Raw genomic sequence first — 22,793 nt, 5'->3', positions numbered from 1 at the left:
GGGTAGGAAACCTTTTCGGGCATATGTTCACTTAACCGTTTTCCAAGGCTGGTGTGATCACTCAGAACCAAACAAAATATTATCGGCTGCTAATTAGAATTATAAAAGCATAGAATAAGTAAATAATTTAATATAAAGGTAGATATATTTTCACTATCATGGAGAAAATGCACATCAGACAATAATGGTTAATAATTGTTTTTCATCAACTCAATAGCAATCTGATCTCCTGGCTGGTAGCCTAGATCAAAAAGAGCTGATTGCCCACCCCTGCTTTAGCTGTGGAATCTCTTGTCAGAGGGAGGGGAGTAACCAAACATATAGCCTACAGTAGGCCTAGTTTTTTGAGAAGCCTATAGCGCATAGGGATGCTAGGATCGTGTGGTTAAGTCAGAGAGAAATATGGAGAGTGGTATAACCCCATCTCCTCAATGCTGAGGTCTCCATTGTCCAGGTGTTAAACAGGAAGGACTGAAACGTTTGTTCTTTTTTAAATCCACTTGTATTTATTTTTGAAATTTGAGCACTGTTTGACAGCATATAGATGTCTTAATATAAAGGTTTTTTTTTCACGTATCTCTATTGCTGTCCTCTTAAGTCTGACTTCTACAGACAAACCCATGACAACCTTTTGACAAACCAAGCATTACCACAGGCACAGTATCATAGTATCCTGACTGTTTTGATTACAGAAAGCTCATCATGCTTGGATTATGTCTTCATTATGTCTTCTTGTGACATGTCCATGTTACTCTTTCCGGGCACTCATAGCTTCAGACTTCACTGCATCTGCTAAGAAGCTAAGTTCATTGCACAGTGTCTCATGCCGATAGCCCATGCGGATCTGCGCTACGTTGGTCCGACGGATGTCATTCCCCTCAGGTCCATCTTTCAAGTAGTTCACGCCTAAGAAGTATTTTTTCTCCTGTTAAAAATTAATACAATTGTATAAAAGCACAGGATTTTTTTACATATCCGTAAATGTCCAGATTACAATGAATGCATGATGCAACACATTCTGAATTCCTGACCCGTAAATGACATTACTCTAGTGTTATAATAACATGGTGATAGCAGATCTGAACATGACTAATGAAACGATGGGGAAAGGTCTCAGTACCTGGTGAGCTAGGCCACTTTGCAGCACACTGTTCCTGGCTATCTCACAAACGTCGCAGGTGCTGAGCTTCCACAGCTGAGCTGCAATGGCATACTCCTCCATCAGGGGCTCCTAGAGTGGTGACACACACAGGATTTGAATTTTTCAACCACATTCAACCTGTTGTCCCTAGTTTGGGCATATCATTATTGTCAAAATCTGCAGGCTCACACACATTGGGATGTTGTAGATCAGCTATTTTAGCGATTGTGGGGGTGGGGTGTTAAAAAGATTTCAGCCGGCAGCTGCCAGAGGCGATGGCTATTTGAGGGTCCTTGGCATGGAAAGGTTTGGGAAACCCTGGTCTAAACTAGGCTACTAGAGTTTATTGAGTGCAGGTTTCCTCTGTGCACTGCAAAACCCTGAGTGTCACAATCTCAGAGTTATATTAAAGCTAGCTCCGAAACTAATAAACAAACAAACATTATTTGTCACTCCCTGTCTTCTACTGAGAATTTTAGACCCTTGTGTCGGGAAATAACATTACTGATTCCCCTACTGGTCAAATGTTGAATTGCATCCTCTAATGCATAATATTATGGAACCGGCTGAGGAGAGAAGCGATTTAAACGCTTTTTTTCAACTCGTTGGATAGATTTTATTGTTGGCCTACGTTACATTTTCAAACATCTGAGAGCATTTCAGAAAACCTTTACTTTTTGGTTACGATGTGCAGAAAGGGGTAAGAAACATGTATAGTGGAAAATGTGCGGATAGTTTTCGCTCAAACGGCACCGACAAACGAGGAACCTCATCTCGGAGCTATACAGCGGAGGGAGAGGTTCCGATTGGAGCTAGGATGTGTAGTTACCTTGCCATGATGCAACGGTGGGCAAGAAATTAAACTTTTTTTCAGTATTTGACAGTGTATATTAGCCTGGCGTGGCCAGACTAATATCACTGTGTAGATATTATCCTGGAATCTCTGTGTGGAACCTGCATTTCCGAGGGGCGAATTTAAAAAAATGGTGATAAACCCGCCCCATATTTGCATACTGGGGCCTGATTGGTCCCTGACAACTTCGGAAGGAGAGAAATCCAAACTCTATAGGGCATAGCAGTGGCGGCCATTTTCTGGTTCCACTTCAAAATACTCAATGCATTTTTCCCATTGACATTTCCAAAAATATTTTTATCAATTCATTTAAACCTAGAATCAAGCCATCCAGGGTCCTGGTGAATCATGACCATAAAACGTTTGATTCTGTGAAAAAACTTTTTTGAAAACGGCAAAACAAAGGGTATTTATTAAATATAGTATATCATATAATTAAAAATAAAATTAAAAAAAATCACAGAAAAAAAAAGTTTTATGGTCATGATTCACCAGGACCCTGGATGGCTTGATTCTAGGCTTAAATTAATTGATATAAATATTTTTGGAAATGTCAATGGGAAAAATGCATTGAGTATTTTGAAGTGGAACCAGAAAATGGCCGCCACTGCTATGCCCTATTGAGATGGGCAAGACCTAATCTACCAAGGGCAATTTTCTTTTGCAATGGCAGATTCGTCTGGAACCAGGCTAAGTGTATACTGTATGGCATGCATGTCTTTACCTTAGTGTAATGGAACTGCATAGGGTCATCCGTGGACAGGGACACACATAAGCCCTTGTGGAGGAACTCCCGGAGAGGACTTTTGGAATATTCTAGGAACAGGCTGTTGTTGCTCAGTGGAGACATCGCTATTGGCACCTGAGCCAGGTAGTACAGGTACTGCAGCACAGGGCTCTCCACACACACACACACACGCGCACACACACACACGCACGCACGCACACACACACACACACACACACGCACACAAACACGCACACACACGCACGCACACAAGATTGTATTGTTACGGATCAAATAATTAATTGTGAGGGGGGGGGAGCAGAATGCAGCCTACGGTACCTTCTTTAAGTTGAGTCCATGTGAGATGTTGTCAGCTGTGAGAAAGGCAGACACCAGATGAGTAATGGAGCCTGCTTCTCCACAGTGTGGACGGAACTGGAAGGTGCTCATGCCATGCTCTCTGCAGAACACAAAAGGTAATTTTACATGCTCTTGTGTAGTGGCACCTTTAAAGAACTTGCTGCTTTATACAGTATAGTAAGTATTATTAGCTGTAGTTCTCCAATAAATAAGAACCTGTAATCCTTTTCTTTCTTTCCAGTCTTTTTTTATTTTTGTTATGCTCAAGGCAATGACAACTAAATTAACCAAACCAAATTAATATACATGACCAGTTGTAACTATTCCTTGTCATATAACATCCATGTACTATATTACTATGCAAATTAATGGTTGGCTATGATACATGGTGTTAGGGTGCTTTAAAACACAACCTAACACCACAGCACTGCTTTGGGTTAGACTGATTATGGTGGACATGAGACTTAGTTAGCAGAAATTCTATCATTTGTAGGAGCTTTACTCAAAGTAAGTAAAGAATTCAAGTTTCTGCCGCTAGGGGACAGAGTTCTTCTGTAGGTTGCAGGGCTCTCTTATATTAGTTGGGTTTTTAGATAAAGGTCTGGCATCCGTCAACATAATACACAGCATCCATTTTTTTCAATTGAGATTCATCTAAAGTATTTCATGTCTCACTCCTTAGCCAGGAGCCTAGAACTGTGTATCAAATATTAATATCTACCATATATTCCCATGGCCCAGCTGAGCTGGTTGCTGGACCACATAACAATACCAGCTGTATGAATCAAATAGCTGTCATCATCTCACAGCAGGGAGCTCTGTGTCAGTGTAGCATACTGTATGATAGAACAGATAACATCAGCACGTACTTCCTGAGGTTGTTGAGGACCATGATGTTTGCATACATGTGGAAGAGGTAGTAGCTGTAGGGTGGGTTGTCTTCTGTGGTCCACTGCTCTGGCTTGGGGCTCTTGTAGGAGAACATGTGATCACTATGTTTGGATTCATCATCTACACTATCAAATCCAGTCACCTGAAGAAATTTGTAAGATATTAAATGATTAAAGTATTATTAAATTGTAAATCACATGAACACTTCCATCCCATTTATGGGCATATAATGAACATTCAGTGAAAATAGCCAATCTACAAGCTCACAACGCATCGCAATGAGACACATTGAGATCTTGTATATTGGCTATTTTCGGTGAAGAGATTCGGGGTAGTGGGAGAAAGGGAGGGGGCCAAGTACAGACATCTGGGGAACCCTGGTCACTGAACGTTTAAGTGTAAGCAATCAAAAAGGATTTTCACTTACATATTTGAGGAAAACATGAAGTTCCTTGTGTTTCTGTGGGTTGACTGTGGCCTCAAAAAGAGGTAGAAATATGTTCTCCAGCATCTTGGCAAAGTTGGGAACCAACTTTTTTGCCTTGAAAATATCACTGAAACGGGGGGGAATCCACTGTCAGTGTATCAGGAAATTGCAAGAGTGCCAGATTTCAACAAAATCCTCAATGTGGGGATTCCTCCTCATATGCTGCACTTACTATATTCTAGGTACTTGAATGATCCACTGCATGTTGGGAGAGTGCACTTTCTGGTGTATGAACCACTTAGACAGGCTGTCCCACTCGTCTGGAGAGCTTCCATAGATTGACAGACGAGGCTCTGCGTGCTGATACTTACTTTCCTCCAGATCATGGGCCACTTCCTATTAAGCGCATAAAGTAAGGGTACAAGACTTAGGTAACTGTGAGGCATTTGTCAGTGTTAAGAGTTTGTGGATACAGCAATGAATGTTGATTTTATACCTTTACTATTCGAGCAAAGTACTCTCCATCAATGAAGTTGTCTGTTTTCAGGTAGATTTCGCGAAGTTCACTGGCCCCCACTGGGTTATACTTTGAATTAAACTTGTCAAAACGATGAAAGGTTTGTCTCCCCTATAAGATTTTAACAGGCACAGTACATTGTTATATGTGATTCATTATTTTCAGACAATAACAGCAACTAACAGCTATATGCATAGGAAAATATAGTTTTAAATGTTCTTTCATGTTCTAGGTCACCAATATGTATTTTTAATTTATTTAATTAATGACTTAATTTATTTATTGTTTATTGATTTTGAGATAACAAACATACATTTTGACTGTATTAAAGTCCAATTTGTATTATAACATATTTTACATTTACATGTCTAAAAATTATGAGGAAGCCAAATAGCTTTGCTGTAAGCACAGACATTTTGCTATTGGTGTCCAAAAACGTTGCGTGGTTACATTTAACTTGAGGCTACTAGAGGCTAGTAAAAGGCATAAAAAAAGATTGCCTGACATACAGTATGTGATTCAGGCAAACCAAAAGTATATATTTTTTATCTCTGTTATCACTTAATGCCATCATCCTATTAGGTCTCGGTATGCTTAATTCATTACTTCACCGTATTTTGATAAAAACGTGGTAGAATATGACATTGACTGGCCTATGTACGTTCATAAACAGTGTCTTACAGCATGTACATCAAGGGAGTCCACAGTGAGGTCATAGGGGTCCATGTTGAGGTTATGGAAGACCTGCCTAAGGGTCATTCTCTGTCCACCCTTCTCCAACACTACACGGTCTGCCTCCGTCTTACAGGTTGTCTGGATGAAGGTCAGTAGGTGTTTCTGAGACATGCAGGCTGCTGCGTGAATGTGTGTGTCCACCTATGGGAGAGAAATTATATGCATGTTCATTCAGCTGGCCAAGTCAGATTCTACGCAATATGTATTTTCTCCTCTTAATTATTTGAACCACAAAGCAATAGCAAAAGTATGGTAATGAGGCTGTCTGTTTGTCTGTACTGTCACTCTGTCCTCAATGGCTCATTACACTGCATCATCATCATCATATCACAACACAAAGATCAAGGTCAAGAAGATGTATTGATTATCGCACATAACTTCCTTTATAGAGGGATGAGACTGATTGTATTTCAGAGCTTGTCTCAAGCCATTTCCAGGACACAGAGGTCATCTGGCAATGAGCCACGTGGATCAATATGCACACCTACTTGCCCTTTTTAATACCTTATCCTCAGCATGAAGGTATTGTGTAACAGATTCAGTCAAATATGGAGAATATTGTAAGAAAAAATGACTTGCCTTCCTAACATTGTAGAAATCTCTGTGAGGCACACCTTTCAGTTCCCTAAGCTCGGCCATCTCATTGAGCATTTCATGGAGGTAGAATTTCGAACCAAGGAAATTGAGTCGTCTATGACAGTAGGTTTTTCTGCAAAATTCAATTCAGGTTGAAATTGGATTATAAATTTTGTTTTGTTAAACCTACTGTATAATACTTGTGTAATGAAGTGTCAACAGCACCCGCACAGGCAACCCCACTACAGTATTATAGTAATAGCGTAAAGCAATGATCCTCAAAGTGGGGTCTGGGGACCCCCAGGGGTCATTGAGGCTGTTCCAAGGGGTCCCCAGCAAAATTAGTTAATATGAATCAGTTTATCATTTTAGTCCTTTACTTTGGCGATTTCAAAATAGGCAATATACAAGCTCACAACATGTCACAATGTGAGGCGTTTACGAGTTTGTAGATCAGCTATTTTCAAACTATCTTTACATTAAAAATAAAAAAGGGAATGTTTTTTAAACATTTTAACAAAACAAATCTTGTATGGGGGTCCCTGGCAAAAAAATATTTTCTTATGGGGGTCCGAACCACTGGTGTAGAGGGAGTGTCCCTTTGGTTTGACGGTGACTCACGTGGGTCCATCAGCAATCATGGCCAGCACATGACTGAGGTCTATAGCGAAGGTTTCTAGGTCTGGGTAGGGAAGCCTATGAGGCCGGTTCTCTCTCAGAGCCTCTGCGTCATCATACACATAAACTATTCCGTCCTTCATTTTCAGTTTGTAGCTAAGGTCCTCTGGGATGTTCTCCATGCTGTAGGGATCCTCCCCCTCCCTCGGGCATGGGCAGATATCTGTAAGGCACAACGCAAGTTTATTCTCAATGAAATACACTACCTGTCCCTCTGCATCTGTCTAATGCAGTGGTTCTCAACCATTTCAGGCCCCAAAATAACCATATTTGAACTGGGGACCCCCCACCCTGATAAGCACTTGGAATTTTAGGGGTCGAGGCATCACATTTTGTTTGACTTGGTTCCCAAGATAAATATTGTGAAAATAGCCGATCTACCAGCTCACAATGCCTCGCGTTGCAAGGCGTTGTGAGCTTGTAGATCGGCTATTTTCTAAATGTTTGCCTCTTTCTTATATTGTTTGACAATTTGGCCAATGTTTGACCAGTTTTTATAGTATAGTTTGTTCATTACCTTTGATGCAGCGATAGTCTTTTTTCCCTTTCTTTCTTTCTTTCTTTCTTTTTTTGAGGTATTAAAAAGGTCTTAACCGCCAAGAACGTAGTCCTACGGCCCGTTAAATCCAACTGTTAAGCGCCGAAACCGTAGTCCTACGGTGCGGGTGTTTTTTCCTTTTTTTCCTTTTTTTTTTTTTTTTCAATTTTCTAGGGGGACCATTTTCAGTGTAACACCACCAGAAGTAATATTCCGTTTTTTGTTTCCCGTCGGCCTTCATTCTAAGTGAAACCACTAAAACCTTTGTTTAGTCAGTGTAGTTTTTCCTCCTCGCATTTCCCATGTTAACATAAACGGTCAGAACTCAAACATGGCGGCTCCGTTTGACTCGCGGTCTGGACTAAAAGACGAAGCAACATGTGGAGGAGGTTGTTTACAAACAGTGGATCGCGCAATCTAAAGGATTTTAACGGGGCCTATGGCGACTTGAAAAAAACAAAAAACAACAATAAAACCTTGGCAGTGGTGAGTACATTATGAGATTAGCCCTTGGCGGTGGATGTGTTAGGTCCTTAAATTGTCACCTCACTGTCACTTGGGAACCCCCCCCCCCAAAAAAAAAAATCATGTGGGGTCCCGACCCACGGGTTGAGAACCACTGGTCTAATGAATGGGAAAGTTGCTTGTGGTGACGTCTTTGTATTAGTTGACTGTTGTATACCTGGTAGAACCTCCTCCTCTTCCCTCCATGGTTTATTCTCAGCAATGCGGAGGAACTGTGAGGTGGTTCGGCAAAATCTGTGATATGCCAGCTTGGAATACTTCTCACGGATAAACAGAGCCTTAAGAAGGCTTTTGGCAGCCTGTTCGTAGTCCTCCACTGTGATCTGAAAACGGGTGATGAATAAAGTATTCAATCATGACAATGGTAGTCTTGTTTGATCTCTTATTGGGAAAAGCTCACACAAAGGCTTCTTTTACTGAGGTACAGCATGCTAGTGTTTTAATCCTTTTGGAGTGCACAACCAAATTCTTATGTGTTTATGTTATTGTCTCCGCCAGGCCGAAAGGCATGGCGAGAGAGTATGTTTTACCCCCTGTCCGTCCGTCTGTCCATCCGTCTGTCCGTCTGTGGACAGCTAATCTCCCGCACCGTTGGCTTGATCGCAGCGAAACTGTGCACACACTGCCTAGATGCCAATTCAGAACCTCTGCCCCAATTTTTTCACATGGCCCTGTTATAGCGCCACCAGGAGGCCGCTTTTTGCAAAACACATTTTTTCACAGTACTCCTACAGATTTTGTCCAAACATCACGCAAATCGGTACACAGTATCATAGTCATTACACAAAATAGGTCTTTCAGATTTTTCATACTCCATCCTGATTGGCTAAAAATGGCTTCTTAATTTTGCAGGAGTGTTCCGTTTTGAACAAAATGCCTCAAATTATGAACACAGCATGCAATTTCCGTGAAACTTTGCACGCACATTCCCACTATGCCGAGGAAGAAATGCCACTTGAGATTTTTCAAATCAGCCTCATGGTGGCGCTATAACAGCCCGAGTCGTGTTTTTACCTATAACTGCACCAATCTGCGTAAAACTTTGTATGCGCACTCCCTAGAGGTCACGGAAAAACCTTTGCCCTGCATTTTTCACATCTGCCTTTTATAGTGCCACCAGGAGGCCGACTTATGTAAAACATATTTCTTTACATTACTCCTTCCGATTTTATCCAAATTTCACGCAAATCGGTACACATGATCTCTATAATCATGTGATCAAGACGGATCTGTTTAATTTTTCATTTGCCATCCCGATTGGCTAAAATTCACAACTAAAGTTTGCAGGAGTGGCCCGTTTTGAACAAAATGCCGCAAATCATGAACGCAGCGTCCGATTGCGGTCAAACTTTGCACGCACATTCACACTATGTTGAGGAAAAAATGCTACCCTTTTAACATTTGCCTGTTATAGCGCCGCCAGCAGGTCTAATTTAGCAAAACACATTTTTTGAACAAAATGCCTCAAATCATGAATGCAGTGTCCGAATGCCGTGCAAGGCCTAAGAAGAAATGGCACCCTTTTCACATTGGCCTGTTATAATGCCAACAGGAGGCCACAATAACCTACCTGACCTGGCGGAGACCTGTGCTCAGAGGAGCACTTTTTCTAGTTCTATGTAATTTTTCTATTGCCTGCATGGTCTTGCAAATTGCAATATCACTTAACCATCAATACAATCTGGGAGCCTCTTAGCCTACTTACTCCAGCACAGTAATCTCCGCTGATGGTGACTCTCTGGTATTCAGGGCAGTTTTCTGGTACAGAGGAGCAAGTGGAGCTGGGAGACAGATAAGGAGTGGCTGCCACTGAGCGTGTCCACTCTGCGTTCACTGGCATCTGCAAGGACATCGACTGGGAACGGATCATCTTGAAACTCTGCTTCCTGGAAATGCATTGTTGAGATTTGATGTTCTTTATTCTTAACTTTTTACTTAAGTACTGTACTTAAGTACAATTTTGAGGTACTTTTACTTTACTGGAGTATTTTCAATTGGTTTTACTTTTACTTCTACTTCACTATATGTCAGGGTCAAATATTGTACTTTTTACTCCACTACAATAATTAGAAAGCTCTAGTTACTTTGTAGATTTGGATTATTATTACAAAACATACATTAACCACTTCAGCCCTATTTAAACATTGGCTATTTGAAAATGGCCAATCTACAAGCTCACAACGCGTCGCGATGTGACGCGTTGTGAGCTTGTAGATCTCTTCTTGTCGGCAAGAGACACCATCGTGTGATGGAGTATAAAGTAGGATTACTCAAAAGCATAAGGCTATGATTACTGAGAATGGGTTTTTTTATGATTACGAATGTTGCTCTCAGCCTGAACCAAGACATGGTTTTACCTCTTAGCGCTCTCCTCTGACTGCTGCTCCGCCAGCTCCTTAAGCAGTTCATGTTCCTTGGCTTGGTGGAGGCCAATGGGACAGTCCTCAGGCACTGTGAACATGGACATGGCATCCTTCGTGTCCTCTTCCTTTAGCGCTGTGGCATAGACCTTCTCGGCTAGGAGCTGCACCTCCTCATCCGCCTCACTGAGGGTGATCTTAGGAAACTGACGTGGTATGTCTGCAAGAATGTACACAAAGTGCAGTGAAATGACAGCCATGGCACACAATTGAGAGTTGCTGGCCAACTGTATGTTTTTTACTGTAAAAAAAAACTAATAAAATACGAATGAATAAAAAACGATATATATAAACTATTTATATACAGTCAATAAATAAATAGTATACTGTATATTCATATACACTATATATAGTGTATATGTTACACTGTGGTAAAGACAGACTGCCTTTCCCACTTAACCTTTAAAGCCTCACATGTTCCATTATATTTCTCATGATATATTATTTTCTGTTAACCATACGCATTCTTATCATAGGCTACTGCTTATTCCCATATGTTAGTATTGCAAAATATTCACCATGACTTTGTTACATATCTCCATTACCTTTTGTCACAGCCTCATGGTCAGCACCAAACACTTGTTTGCTACAATGCTAGCTACATTGGTAATCAGGGAGTTGGTATTTACATCTTGACCCAGTTAAATACATTTTAACATTCATTGCATATTCATTTCATTTTACAAACAAAACAGATACAATTGGTTGGTTGAAACATACACCTTTATTCATCTTGACAGTTTAAAGCTCATCATCATTAAACAAACACACATGCTTGCTATATCCTCTTCTGGTCTGAGGCAAGGAAGGTTTTGAAAGGAAAAGACGTGCAGTCCGTCCGTTTTCTAGATATAGACGTATTTCCGTGCGACGTCATCACAGAGCAGAATGCGCAATCTGCGCATGCTCGGGGGAAACGACCCGGAAGCGCCGTTCACTCTGTTGTTGTGTTCGGGAGTTAGATAGCCATAATTCTGCTATTATAGGCATAATAGGCATAATGCTGCTATTATATACAAACAGATCCAACTTCCGACAAATCATTTTTATTGAGTAAACAAGGTATTACAAACTGCATAATTTAATCTACTTTCATTAAACCCGGTGAAGATCATTTCTTTTATGAATGGACATTTGACCAGAGCTGCTGCGGGTAATGGCGCCCTCTGTAGGCTTACCCCTCCTCTGCGCGGTCATATCCTCTCATGTTTACTAACAGGAAACCCGTCTATATGACACTCATGGGTGGCAAACCTCGCACCGGAAGTTTGATGAAATACATTGCAGTGGATGAGCCGGCTGGACCAGCTCATGAACAAACATTATTTCTGAACGATTGCGACCTTTGTCATATAATCGGTTCAATATCGGAATATAAAAGAAGACATATCACACATTGTTTTCTGCTGTGTTGCTTTTTATTGTGTACACTGTATACTTTTATAGAGGTATCTAAAGAGCACAAAGTATGTTTCTAACGGCCAAAGTATCGCAAGACTGTCCACCATTTCCTGTCTGGCAGGCAAATCTCGCGATACCTCCAAGACAGAAACGATACCTGCCGCTGTTTAGATGCCTCAATAAAATTATGTGCTTTGCACATCGAAAAGCAAGTGATTAGAAAACAACCTGTGATAAGTCTTCCTTTATATTCCTGAACCGATTATATGACAAAGGTCGCAATCGTTCATAAATAATGTTTATTCATGAGCTGTCCAGCTGGCTCCATCCACTGCAATGTATTTCATCAAACCTCCGGTGCGAGGTTTGCCACCCATGAGTTATAATATATCTAGAGAACGGACTGCACGTCTTTTCCATTCAAAACCTTCCTTGGCCTGAGGATCAGAAAAGAGTCACACATGACCACAGTGCTCTTTTTATAGGGTGGGTATGGTAATTGGAACATACCACTTGCCAAGGGAGTGTGCATTTTTCTGTGTAATATATATTATGGATGAAAAGAGTTGTGTTGCTAAAACATGATTAATACCTACAGTACCTTGTGGATGATAATGATTTCTGTAAGGTTTGGGAAATGTTTTCTTTGATGATTTTCACTAGTGATGTAGGTGAATGTATTGAGTGAACCTGTCCATAAGACAGATGGTTGGTGCCACTAAGCAGAGACCCAGGTTTGATTATTTGAGTCAGTCTTGTCTCAGGCACGAGACAGTGAACATGGGCACAATGCTGCTGAGGAGCTCTACCCTTAAACCCAGTCTGTTAAGAGTCAGTTTATTCTCTAGACTGTTTGCTTGCTAGAAAGCATGTAAGTTTATTGTTTTGTATTTTTTAACCACATTTTTGGAACCTTTTTGAAAATAAATCTGGATTATTGAAACATTTGGTCATTCTGTCCACCTAGCCCTCATCAACACGCACGCACGCACGCACGCACGCACGCGCACACACATACACACACACACACACACACACACACACACACACACACACACACACACACACACACACACACACACACACACACACACACACACAACTTTATCTAGGCATATCATTTATATGCGTATACAGTATGTACATATGCATTTTTGTTCATGTTCTATGTACCTATTGCTGACTCAGTAACCATTAGGTGTGACTCTGCTTCCCAGTCACAGCAACCTAATATATCTTCTATTATATGAACTCTATAAAGTCAACACAGTCAGCTCAGCTGTAAATAGCAGTTAGCAGCCCATCTATGTCTCTACACGTACTCACTCATGTTAACAACATTTGGTCACTGGCTCTGCACACAGCAAAATCCTCTGTTAATTTAAAGGGATAGTTCACCCCAAAAATTACTTTTTTTCTATCGATTAGAGTTAGACACCCCATGGAGACTTGAATTCATGGATATCCTTTTGTTTTTGTTGCATTCCTAAGCCAATAATTTGATGACCAGCGGACCGGCAGGCAGTGGTTCCGGTAGGAGACACAAAGGAGACTCTTTGTGTCTCCTACCGGAAACCGCTAGCCGGTCATCAAATTATTGGCTTAGGAATGCGACAAAAACAAAAAAATCTCCATGAATTCAAGTCTCCATGGGGTGACTAATCGATAGAAAAATAGTTATTTTGGGGGTGAACTATCCCTTTAACTTAATTAGTGTACAAAATGGAAACAATTTCTTAAACGCATAAGGATCCATTTGGTTCCATTTGTACACTCTTCTGAGTTAAATGAACATTGAGGATTTTACTGCGTAGACAGTAACTGTCTGAGTCTGACTATTATTTTTCCCCTAGGAGATGTTATTACTATTCAATAACACATGCACCTTTTGGCAAAGCCAGGCTTCTTTTGGCATTCCAATAAAGCACCATGAAATTGTACCTCAGCTGTAGCAACCACAGTGACAGGCTCTTGTTGGTGTCGTCTATGATTGACTAATGCCAAATTTCCATTCTGCCAAAGCTCTTCTAGGAAGTCTACCATTCCGGACACACAATACAACCCTAACAACAGCTGTTCCCCAGTGCATTAACACAAACAGCATAGTGCTGGAGGAAAGACACTATATGCGTTTCTATATAACTGTAATCCTGAAATGGGTTCATATGAATAATTTACTGTCACTCCCCCAACACCAATACACAACAAAATACATTCTCTAAAATAATTATATTCTCTATCCCCCTCTCAGACAAATAGTATAATGTATAAATATATGTATAAATATGTGAGCACGCAGCTGACTGCTGACATAACGAAAACTCAGCAACTATTAGTTGTGACTGTGCTTCCCAGTCAAAGCTAAATAATGTACAGTATACTTTATATGGCTATCGTATATAAACTATGGCTATAGACTCTAGAGGCCTCTTCTCTACAACAACACTAGGGCACGGTTAATAAAACCTGGCACCTTTTCTGTAGCAATGAGCTTTGACCCGACTTTATATGAAATAACTGCCCTTCACAGGTGCTGGGTCTGTTGTACATCATGTCCCTATGCCGTCCTCTTCTCTCTGTTCTTACCTTCAGGGCTGCTAACAGCCATGTCTTCTCAAGTATTGTCTGAGGGAACCTCAGTTGGTATCAATGAAGCAGCTGGTCTGTGCGGTTCACTGGTTGGTATATCTCTCTGTCCAAGGACCTGGGTCAGACTCGGCTCATATCTGAGCCTGTGGTGGCATGCAGCCATGGGTTTGTTTTCTTGAGGGACCCTCTCTCTTTCTATTTTAAGAAGCCAATGGCATCATGTAAACAGATGCTAATCCTGGGAATATGTCAGAAATGGCTGTCAACAAAGAGCCCACTGCCGGCCCAACTGTCCTTTGCATCTCTCTCAAGTGCTTACACAAGTACTCTCTCTGTCACCCCCAACTCACACACACACACACACACACACACACACACACACACACACACACACACACACACACACACACACACACACACACACACAAAGGGAGAGAGAGAGAGACTCATCACCACCTTTCGTTCCTTTTGAATGAGTAAGTACTGTTGTGCAACTGATGATTATCATGAACATGCTGTGAGAGTAATGTATGTGGTCCTTTAGCACTCTCCTCACTCCCTGTGTGCCTCTTCAATGATAAACACACATCTCTCTTCTCTGACCTTGGGTAAGGCACTTAACATTACTGCTGGAAATACATCAAGCAACTGTGATTCCCTGGCTAGAATGTCAGTCAGCACACCAACAATCACAGGAGGGTTTAGGTTAGCCTGGAAAGCAGAGGAATCTGCGAGAGCGAAAAGAAGCGATAAAGGATGCAACTGTTGCTTTATTGTGTACTTATTCACACTCCTTTCCTCTCTGTTCCTTTCTGCATCTGTTATGACTTCTTCTGGTCATGTAATGTGACCTGTATATTCTCTATGTGTTTACAAACTTCAGAACTTGTCATGTGACACTGCCTGGCATCATCATGTTCTCTGAGCTTGCTGCTTGATTACAGAGGAATACGTCAACTGAATCATCTCTCACCACCGTTAATAGAGGAATACTCTTAGGACTACAACTAAGAACTACTAAATTCATAACAAAGTCCATAATCCTGGGTGGTTACATTAAGTTTTTTCAAGGTATCAATAAGCTACTGCTGCAGATTGCCTAGCATAAAGCATAGACACTATACACATATATTGTGTGCATATTTGCACCATATCCCACATACAAAAGCACAAGCCTACATACTGTACATATGCACATATTCCATCAACAACAATTACTAACAACTATTTGTACCTGCCATGTTGAGCCTGTCTACAACCATTCTGCCCCTGGGCAGGGTAATCATATCATGATTATTAAAGCACAGTAATGCCATTCAGCCCTCACATTGATTGCTTCCCGATTCTGCAGCCAGCCACAGTAGATGGGGAAATAATGTCATTGTGTGTTAGAGCAGTCCTTCTGTTATTGATCAAAGCATCCGCTTTTTAGAAGCATTAGACCGGACGGCTGAGGGCTTTGTGTTGCAGCGCTACAAAATACATTATTGACTAACACCACAGAGAGACATCTTAATGGTATTCACTCTACTCAGCACTGAAGTGGAATAGGAAATATCTTTGTGTGTGTGTGTGTGTGTGTGTGTGTGTGTGTGTGTGTGTGTGTGTGTGTGTGTGTGTGTGTGTGTGTGTGTGTGTGTGTGTGTGTGTGTGTGTGTGAATGCATAGGTGTGTGTGCGTGTGTGCGTGCGCGTGCGTGCGCGCGTGCGTGTGTGCATTCATGCATAAGCGCGAGTGAGTGCCAAGTTGTACAGTACTTTATGTGTACGAAAAATCCAGCAAGTATACCATACAAGTAAGACGCGCGAACGCTGGAAGCGAACGCAGCTCGAAAATATTGTGTATTTACGGACTGTGTGTGTGTGTGTGTTTTGACTGTAGCTGCACTCTGGCGCACTCTGTCGGCCACACCCAGGCAGTGCACTGCACAGACAGACAGACAGACACACACACAAGCCGAGCAGACTTTCATAGTAAGCTCCACTTGGGCGGAGGCCTCCTTCCGCGTTCGCAATTAAGTGTGCTTGTGTATGTGTGCAGTACATGAATGTGTCCATGCACATGTGTACTTGGTGTGTACTGAGTTTATCTCATCTCCCACATATTTTAATACTTTACAGTTTACAATATATGATTTTTCATAATTACAATAAATAATACATTATAGTTATAATAATTAATAATACAAATTTTCATTCATTTCATGCCATTCATTATTTCAATGGTGTTGAATAAACTGTCCCCCCAGACCCAGCTGTTGCCTGGTGTTATTATCATGTCTCCTCTGCTTTCTCTCAGACACCAGGCTGCTGTCACTGTTAGACAGTGGCGGAAAGTAGCTAAGTACATTTACCCAAGTACTGTACTTAAGTACAATTTGGAGGTACTTTATTTTAATACTTAATACTTCTACTCCACTGCATCTCAGAGTCAAATATTGTACTTTTTAAACTTGAATTACTAGTTTATTTGTAGATTCAGATTATTAATACAAAACATACATCACCACTTGAGCCCTATTGTATACTTCGGCTATTTGAAAATAGCTGATCCACAAGCTCACAACGTATTGCATTGTGACGCATTTTCTAAAAAGTTGAGTGTGAAAGTTTTGTACTTTTACTATTTGTATATAGTATGCTACTTCAACTTTTAAGTACAAAATGTGAGTACTTCTTCCACCACTGCTGGTAGAGATCCTAACTTCCGCTATCTCACAGAGAGGTCAACAGCACCTCTATCAGGCTGTTGAATGGAAAGCCACTCACTTTTCGCCTGACTAAAGATGCAGCACACTTTACCACCTTGTGTATTTATAACAGATCTGGTATTTTTGGATACAAAGGTGCATGCGTGCGTGCATACTCGTGTGCATGGGTGTGTTCTATTTTATCTTTGTGTTTTTTATCTTCCCCACAAGGATAGTAAAACCAGAATAATATTTGACAATGTTCTTTTTTTATTGTTAAAGAGTTTTAGAGTTATAGTTACGGTTAGAAAAATATTAAGACGAACGTGTGTGTGTGTGTGTGTGTGTGTGTGTGTGTGTGTGTGTGTGTGTGTGTGTGTGTGTGTGTGTGTGTGTGTGTGTGTGTGTGTGTGTGAGGGGGGGGGGACATGTATACGGGAGGAGGAAGGATAGAACAGATTCTTACCCTTTCCCAAGCAAGGACTTGACTGCTGCCTTATCAGAGGGACGTCGCCTCGTCTCATCTTTCTCAGCAGCCAGGATCTGAGGCGGCGTAGCCTACAGATACACAAAATGGTGCACTCATCCATCAATGCAAAGCAGCAGGGTTCCTTCACAGCTTTATACAGATTCTATGACACCACGTTTGCTAGATACTTTCCCTGATGGAGAGGTGAAAAGCAACAATTACGTTTACTCATACTCCGCAATTAAGTACAATTTTAAGTTACTTTTACATTACCAGACTATTTCCATATTTGATACTTTATACTTTGACTCAACTACATCTCAGAGGCTAATATTGTACTTTACTCCACTACAATTATTTGACAGCTTTAGTTACTAATTACTTTGCAGATTTAGATTAACTGATAAATGAGGATGTATTATTATAGAATAAATTACCCAGCAGCACATAAAGTAATTAAAATCAGTCCCACATTTGCCAGCTGAAACATTAGTAATGAACAAATCCATGAATTGCTAATTACAATCCAATAATATGAGTGTGAAATTCTGCACAATGAGTACTATTATGTTTGGTACTAATATATTTGTATGCCATTTATTTTACTGATGCAACATTTTGAATACAGGACTTCTAATTGTAACAGAATATTTCTATATAGTGGTATTGCTACACTTACTTACAAGTACCTCTTCCGCCACTGTCCTTAAGTGACCCCCCCAACCCTGTTACATTGATGGATAGGTCTGGATATGCATGAATCAGTTATCCCTCATGCAGACATGATCGTAATAAAACAAAACATACTGTAAGAAGGTTCATTTGTGTTTCATTAGTATTGCAAAAGCTACTGATTTAATATGATATTTATGACAGCTATCCTCTGGTGTCAACACAAGACGACAGTGGATAATAAGACACAAGGCCAAAGACAAATAAATCCAAATCTGCATGGCAGCGGATAACTCACCTCTTCCGTTTCCACTGGTCTGTACATCAACTGTGTAGAAGTTCCTTCAGAGAAACGCCTCAGTCATGCTCTGCTGTTGTTATGGTCAGAATACATGATACAGTATCTCACTCACTGCTCTGCAGTGCACATCCCTTCATCCTTAACTCCCTCATTGCCACAGCTTAGCACAAGCACTACAGACGCTAGTTCTCCTGATAAAAGCTACATATAAATGCAATCTGTTCGCTATAGTCTATCAGTGCCTAATCATTTACTAAATGGTATTGTAAGCTCCAGTCTTTTCACATTGCTGGCAGTGGAATTGCATGTTCCACACACATGTAAAACACCGGTGTCAAATGTGTGCTGCTCCTTACTTCTCTCATTACAGATTAGGCATTTAGCAGACACTCTTATCCAGAGCCACTTATACAGTGCACGTGCAGGGTAAGCATCCCTACTCCTTCAAGGAGGATGATCTGTGCATTAAACCCACTGAGCCACCAGGCACCCCAAACAGGGAACTATTACCCAAAGCTGCATTCATCCTTATGTAGGTTTGCAAAGGCATGTAAAATAGAATCAAAACACTCAGAACAGACTGTGCATTAATTAGATCCTCAAATGAGGATCTAGATTTGCTGCGAAGGCCATATGCAACAGGGGCAGCACAGTGCCTCATTTAGCCTATGTGTGTGAGATTACAAAGTTAATCCTCCCAGCTCAGGCTATCAGGGTATACTTTTAGAATTGGCTGTACGGACTTGTATCTGTGGGTTTGCCACTCTTGTTACAGTAATTAGGTAGGAAACACCCAGAGTGTGAGCAATGTTTCTCTTCTCTCCTCTCCTCTCCTCTCCTCTGTCCTCTCCTACCTTCCTCTCAGCTCCACGGTCCATCTACTGCACCACTTACTTATCTGAGGGTGAGTGTGCCATATTCATACAAAAACTGCATCAGCCCAGAGAGGAGAGAGGGAAAGCTAACAGCCTGACTGGACTGAACAAATGTGTCATTTTATCACAAAATCATTGCTAATGTTTGGGTTTAATAGCAGCTGACACTCATGTCATTCATTTGGACATTTCTGATTACATGTATTTTATAAAAAATATATAATCTTACAGGTCCATTTGGTTACATTTGTACACTCTCAGAGTTAAATGAGCTCTCAGTGTGCTTGATGGTTGACCCACAGTACACACTGAGAGTTTGTTCATGCTACAGTGCAGTATTACTACGTCAGCAGCTGATCTGCTTACTGACAGACTCGCATACTGACTATTTTGACTGGGTCAATGTTCTTACTATGTAAACAAACGGTGAACCGTTATTGTGCTGTCATTTTTTCCCTATGCATGATCACACAGTGTCGTCACACAACATATCACTTAGTACACATGTGTATGTCTGTACTATCTGCTGCAGCACTAACACTATCAGTTATGTTTATATTACAGTTGATATCATGCACAAGAGATGGTGACTTAATACCCACAGCTTTATATTGCTATGTTTTTCTTTAACCATGCACATGAAACCGTGATTTTATACCTGCTGCTATTGGATGTGATTTTATAACCGACGCTCTGTTTTTCATTTATTTATCCATATCACTTTAACCATGAAACATGAAACTGATTTTATACACCTGCTATTTTTGAGTGGTGCCAACCACTCCTACATTTGACTTTGTCCGTGTGTCCGTATGTCCGTCCGTCCGTATGTCCGTCCGTATGTTTGAGCACGGCTGATTGGTCAAGCTTCACATGACACGTGACAATATGTTGTCACGTGACACGTGACATGCTGATTGCAACACAAGGATGCAACCAGTTACACTTTCAAAGGCACCACTCTCTTCACACTGGGTGTGATTTTTATATGCTGGATTATGTTTTCTACTTGCATGAGAAGCATGAAGCGTTTCTGCCTTCTGTAGTTCCATTTAACCATTGCTATTTTTCTGTCATGCACCTTCTATATATTGGACTGATTTGACTGTGCCTTCCTGTTATTTGATCCGTTCTGTGTTATGTGTTCCGTTTGCTCTTTATCCTCTCTTTATCACTTGAACTTCCCTATGCTAACCCTTAAATGCAATGTTGAGAGCTTACACAAATCCCTGTAATCGTGTGGTGTGACAATAAAGTTGATTCAGATTCTGATATGATGTTTTTAAATTAACCACTAGATGGCATATCTGCATCGGTCAAATGTTAAATGACAAGACATGTTTTTGTGAGCCCCATATAATTAATGTCTTGATGGGATTGTTCAGCAGGTTTTTCCATTATTGAGACATTTCCAGTGTTTCTGAAAATATAATTCAAGAAAGAAAATCCATAAAAGTCCACACATTGGATGAAAATACAGTGCTAAGTTGTTCCATAACTTCTTCCACAGTGCCATTAAACATTATGACCAATAGTCACTGTAGGAAGGTAGCTATATTTTAACAATTTTGAGAGAAAAGGGGCAATTCACACCTTTACATGTTATTTGCATGAACTTTGATGCATTTGATGGGTTTGTGAGGAGTTTAAGGTTTATTGTTAAAGACACAAGAAAGTGTCTGCTGGTAAGAACAACATGATGAACTCAGTGGTAACCTGCACAAATTGGCAGTTTTGATCAACAACAATTAGCTCAATCAGTCAAGTCAAATTCTTAAGTTTTCTTTCCTCCAACACCATTAAATGGTAGAAATTCACATTTTGAATTATAAAAAAATAAATATCAAATAATTCCACCATTCTTTATGTATTTCTTGCAGTTCATATACTGCACTGTTGCTGGTAAAGAGTGAAGGCCTGAACCATGGCTGAAAACCAGGGACCTAATGGATGCTGCCAAAGGTTTTGCTGTTTTTACCCATCAGGTCTCACTAGATGGCAATATAGTCCATATAATAGTATAATAAATCTTTGTCCCAATCTCTCCCCTCATACAGTCATATAATGTATGAATAATTTGCTACTATAATACTATAGATCCCTGACTATTACAGTGACTAAAGAGAAAGCACATTTATTTTGTGCCTAAGGGATTTATATTTTAAAGGAGTGATATGATGGATCCACCATAAGTGCCAGTGGTTCTCAAACATGTTCATGTCAAGGACCCCCAAATTAATATGCATTTGTCCGCAGACCCCCATCAGACAATATTTTGTACCAGGCAACTACCCCAAATATCCCAAAGTGTTCATATTTTTTAAAGATTTTCTTTTAAAATAGCAGGTCTACAAGCTCACAACAACGTGTCTCGATGTGACACATTGTGAGCTTGTAGATAAACAGTTTTTGATGCTATATTAACTCATTTTGCTGGGCCTCCCCGGACCCCACTGCACTATGCAGGTTGACTTTTCGGTGCACCAGTCTTGCTCATTGATAGCAATGATGATGAACAGGTGTGAGCGCTGCATCAAAGACACACCGATAATAACCGCATGAGCTATCTTACTCCTACTACTTAGGTACGCTGATATTTAGCCTATATGTACGTATGTGTGTGTGTACCCTGAATCTGCTCCATCTCTACTGTATATTTCAACATGTACTTTATCTTGATTATTCTTTTTCTTCTATGAGTTATGTTGTGTTGTAACTATGTTAATTGCTGCAATTCTTGGCAATGCCCGTCTCTTGTAAAAGAGATTGTATTCTAATGGGACTAATAAACAAACAAACAAAAGAAGCGTAAACAATTCTTTTCTATCTAATGAAACCAATTTTTACATTTGGACGAGGGATGGTATGAATAAAATAGACCAAAAGTTACCATGTTTATTGCTTATGTGTCTGGCCTATTAATGTCTACTAGACTATTCAGTAATGTGACAGAGGGGGTGATAATATGTCAAATAGGGAGGTCTTAGCCTTTTGATCTTGTCTGGTCGCTGGGGTCAGCCTGATTTCAGACAGACACAATCAGTGCTTTACTGGGTCAGTTTTTATGATGATCTCCGTGTGCCTCTCAGGAATGTGAGACCGGAACCCCCCTCACAGCATCCTCATGTGCGAAACACCTACCATTGAGTACAGAGAGCTAAAACCTCTCCTGCCGTGGTTCTAAGATTGCACTGTGGTGTGGGGCGAGCCAAACAAATATGCGCTGAACCAAGCAGGAATGCGCCTGGCACCCTATCTGCCCTTTAGGGGGTATCACAAGACGACAGTGGATATGGGAGGAGGAGGGATGGTTCTAATGAGACCAGTCGTACGACAAAGTATAAGACTTATACACAGAGACCAGGTGATGCATGTCTTCCTGGAGAGTTTCACTTTACCAGAACCAGGG

The 22,793-nt window shown here is 40.7% G+C and overlaps 1 protein-coding gene across 3 annotated transcripts; it reads right to left on the bottom strand.

Moving 5' to 3' along the window:
• Window positions 1–566: 566 nt before the first annotated feature.
• ampd3a (adenosine monophosphate deaminase 3a) lies at window positions 567–17,620 on the bottom strand. 3 transcript variants are annotated; one of them, XM_084053160.1, is made up of 15 exons: window positions 17,534–17,620; window positions 10,326–10,548; window positions 9,674–9,854; window positions 8,126–8,291; window positions 6,849–7,068; window positions 6,231–6,360; window positions 5,598–5,792; window positions 4,896–5,027; window positions 4,632–4,795; window positions 4,400–4,526; window positions 3,951–4,114; window positions 3,061–3,181; window positions 2,719–2,892; window positions 1,121–1,231; window positions 567–925 (listed from the first exon to the last, which is right to left on the bottom strand). In XM_084053160.1, exons 1-15 carry the CDS (start codon window positions 17,589–17,591, stop codon window positions 749–751), a joined length of 2,343 nt encoding a protein of 780 aa, XP_083909286.1. In that variant the 5' UTR covers window positions 17,592–17,620; the 3' UTR covers window positions 567–748. The 3 variants fall into 3 exon arrangements, with proteins under 3 accessions (XP_083909286.1, XP_083909287.1, XP_083909288.1); XM_084053161.1 differs by lacking the exon at window positions 17,534–17,620 and adding an exon at window positions 14,376–14,474; XM_084053162.1 differs by having other exon boundaries at window positions 825–906.
• Between the last annotated feature and the right edge of the window lie 5,173 nt (window positions 17,621–22,793).

This window comes from Gymnoscopelus microlampas (genome assembly GCF_963454915.1).
Source record: "Gymnoscopelus microlampas genome assembly, chromosome: 1".
In the NCBI taxonomy this organism is placed as follows: Eukaryota; Metazoa; Chordata; class Actinopteri; order Myctophiformes; family Myctophidae; genus Gymnoscopelus; species Gymnoscopelus microlampas.
This window is presented reverse-complemented; position numbering and strand designations above follow the sequence as displayed.

Bases quoted from the DNA above. Each gene is read 5' to 3' on its own strand.
- ampd3a (XM_084053160.1), bottom strand. From the start codon at position 17,591: ATGAGACGAGGCGACGTCCCTCTGATAAGGCAGCAGTCAAGTCCTTGC. The intron at 5,028-5,597 runs GTAAGACACTGT...AAAATCTTATAG, and splicing joins ACTCCCTTGATGTACATGCT to GGGAGACAAACCTTTCATCG. The intron at 3,182-3,950 runs GTACGTGCTGAT...TGTGTTCTGCAG, and splicing joins GTCCTCAACAACCTCAGGAA to AGAGCATGGCATGAGCACCT.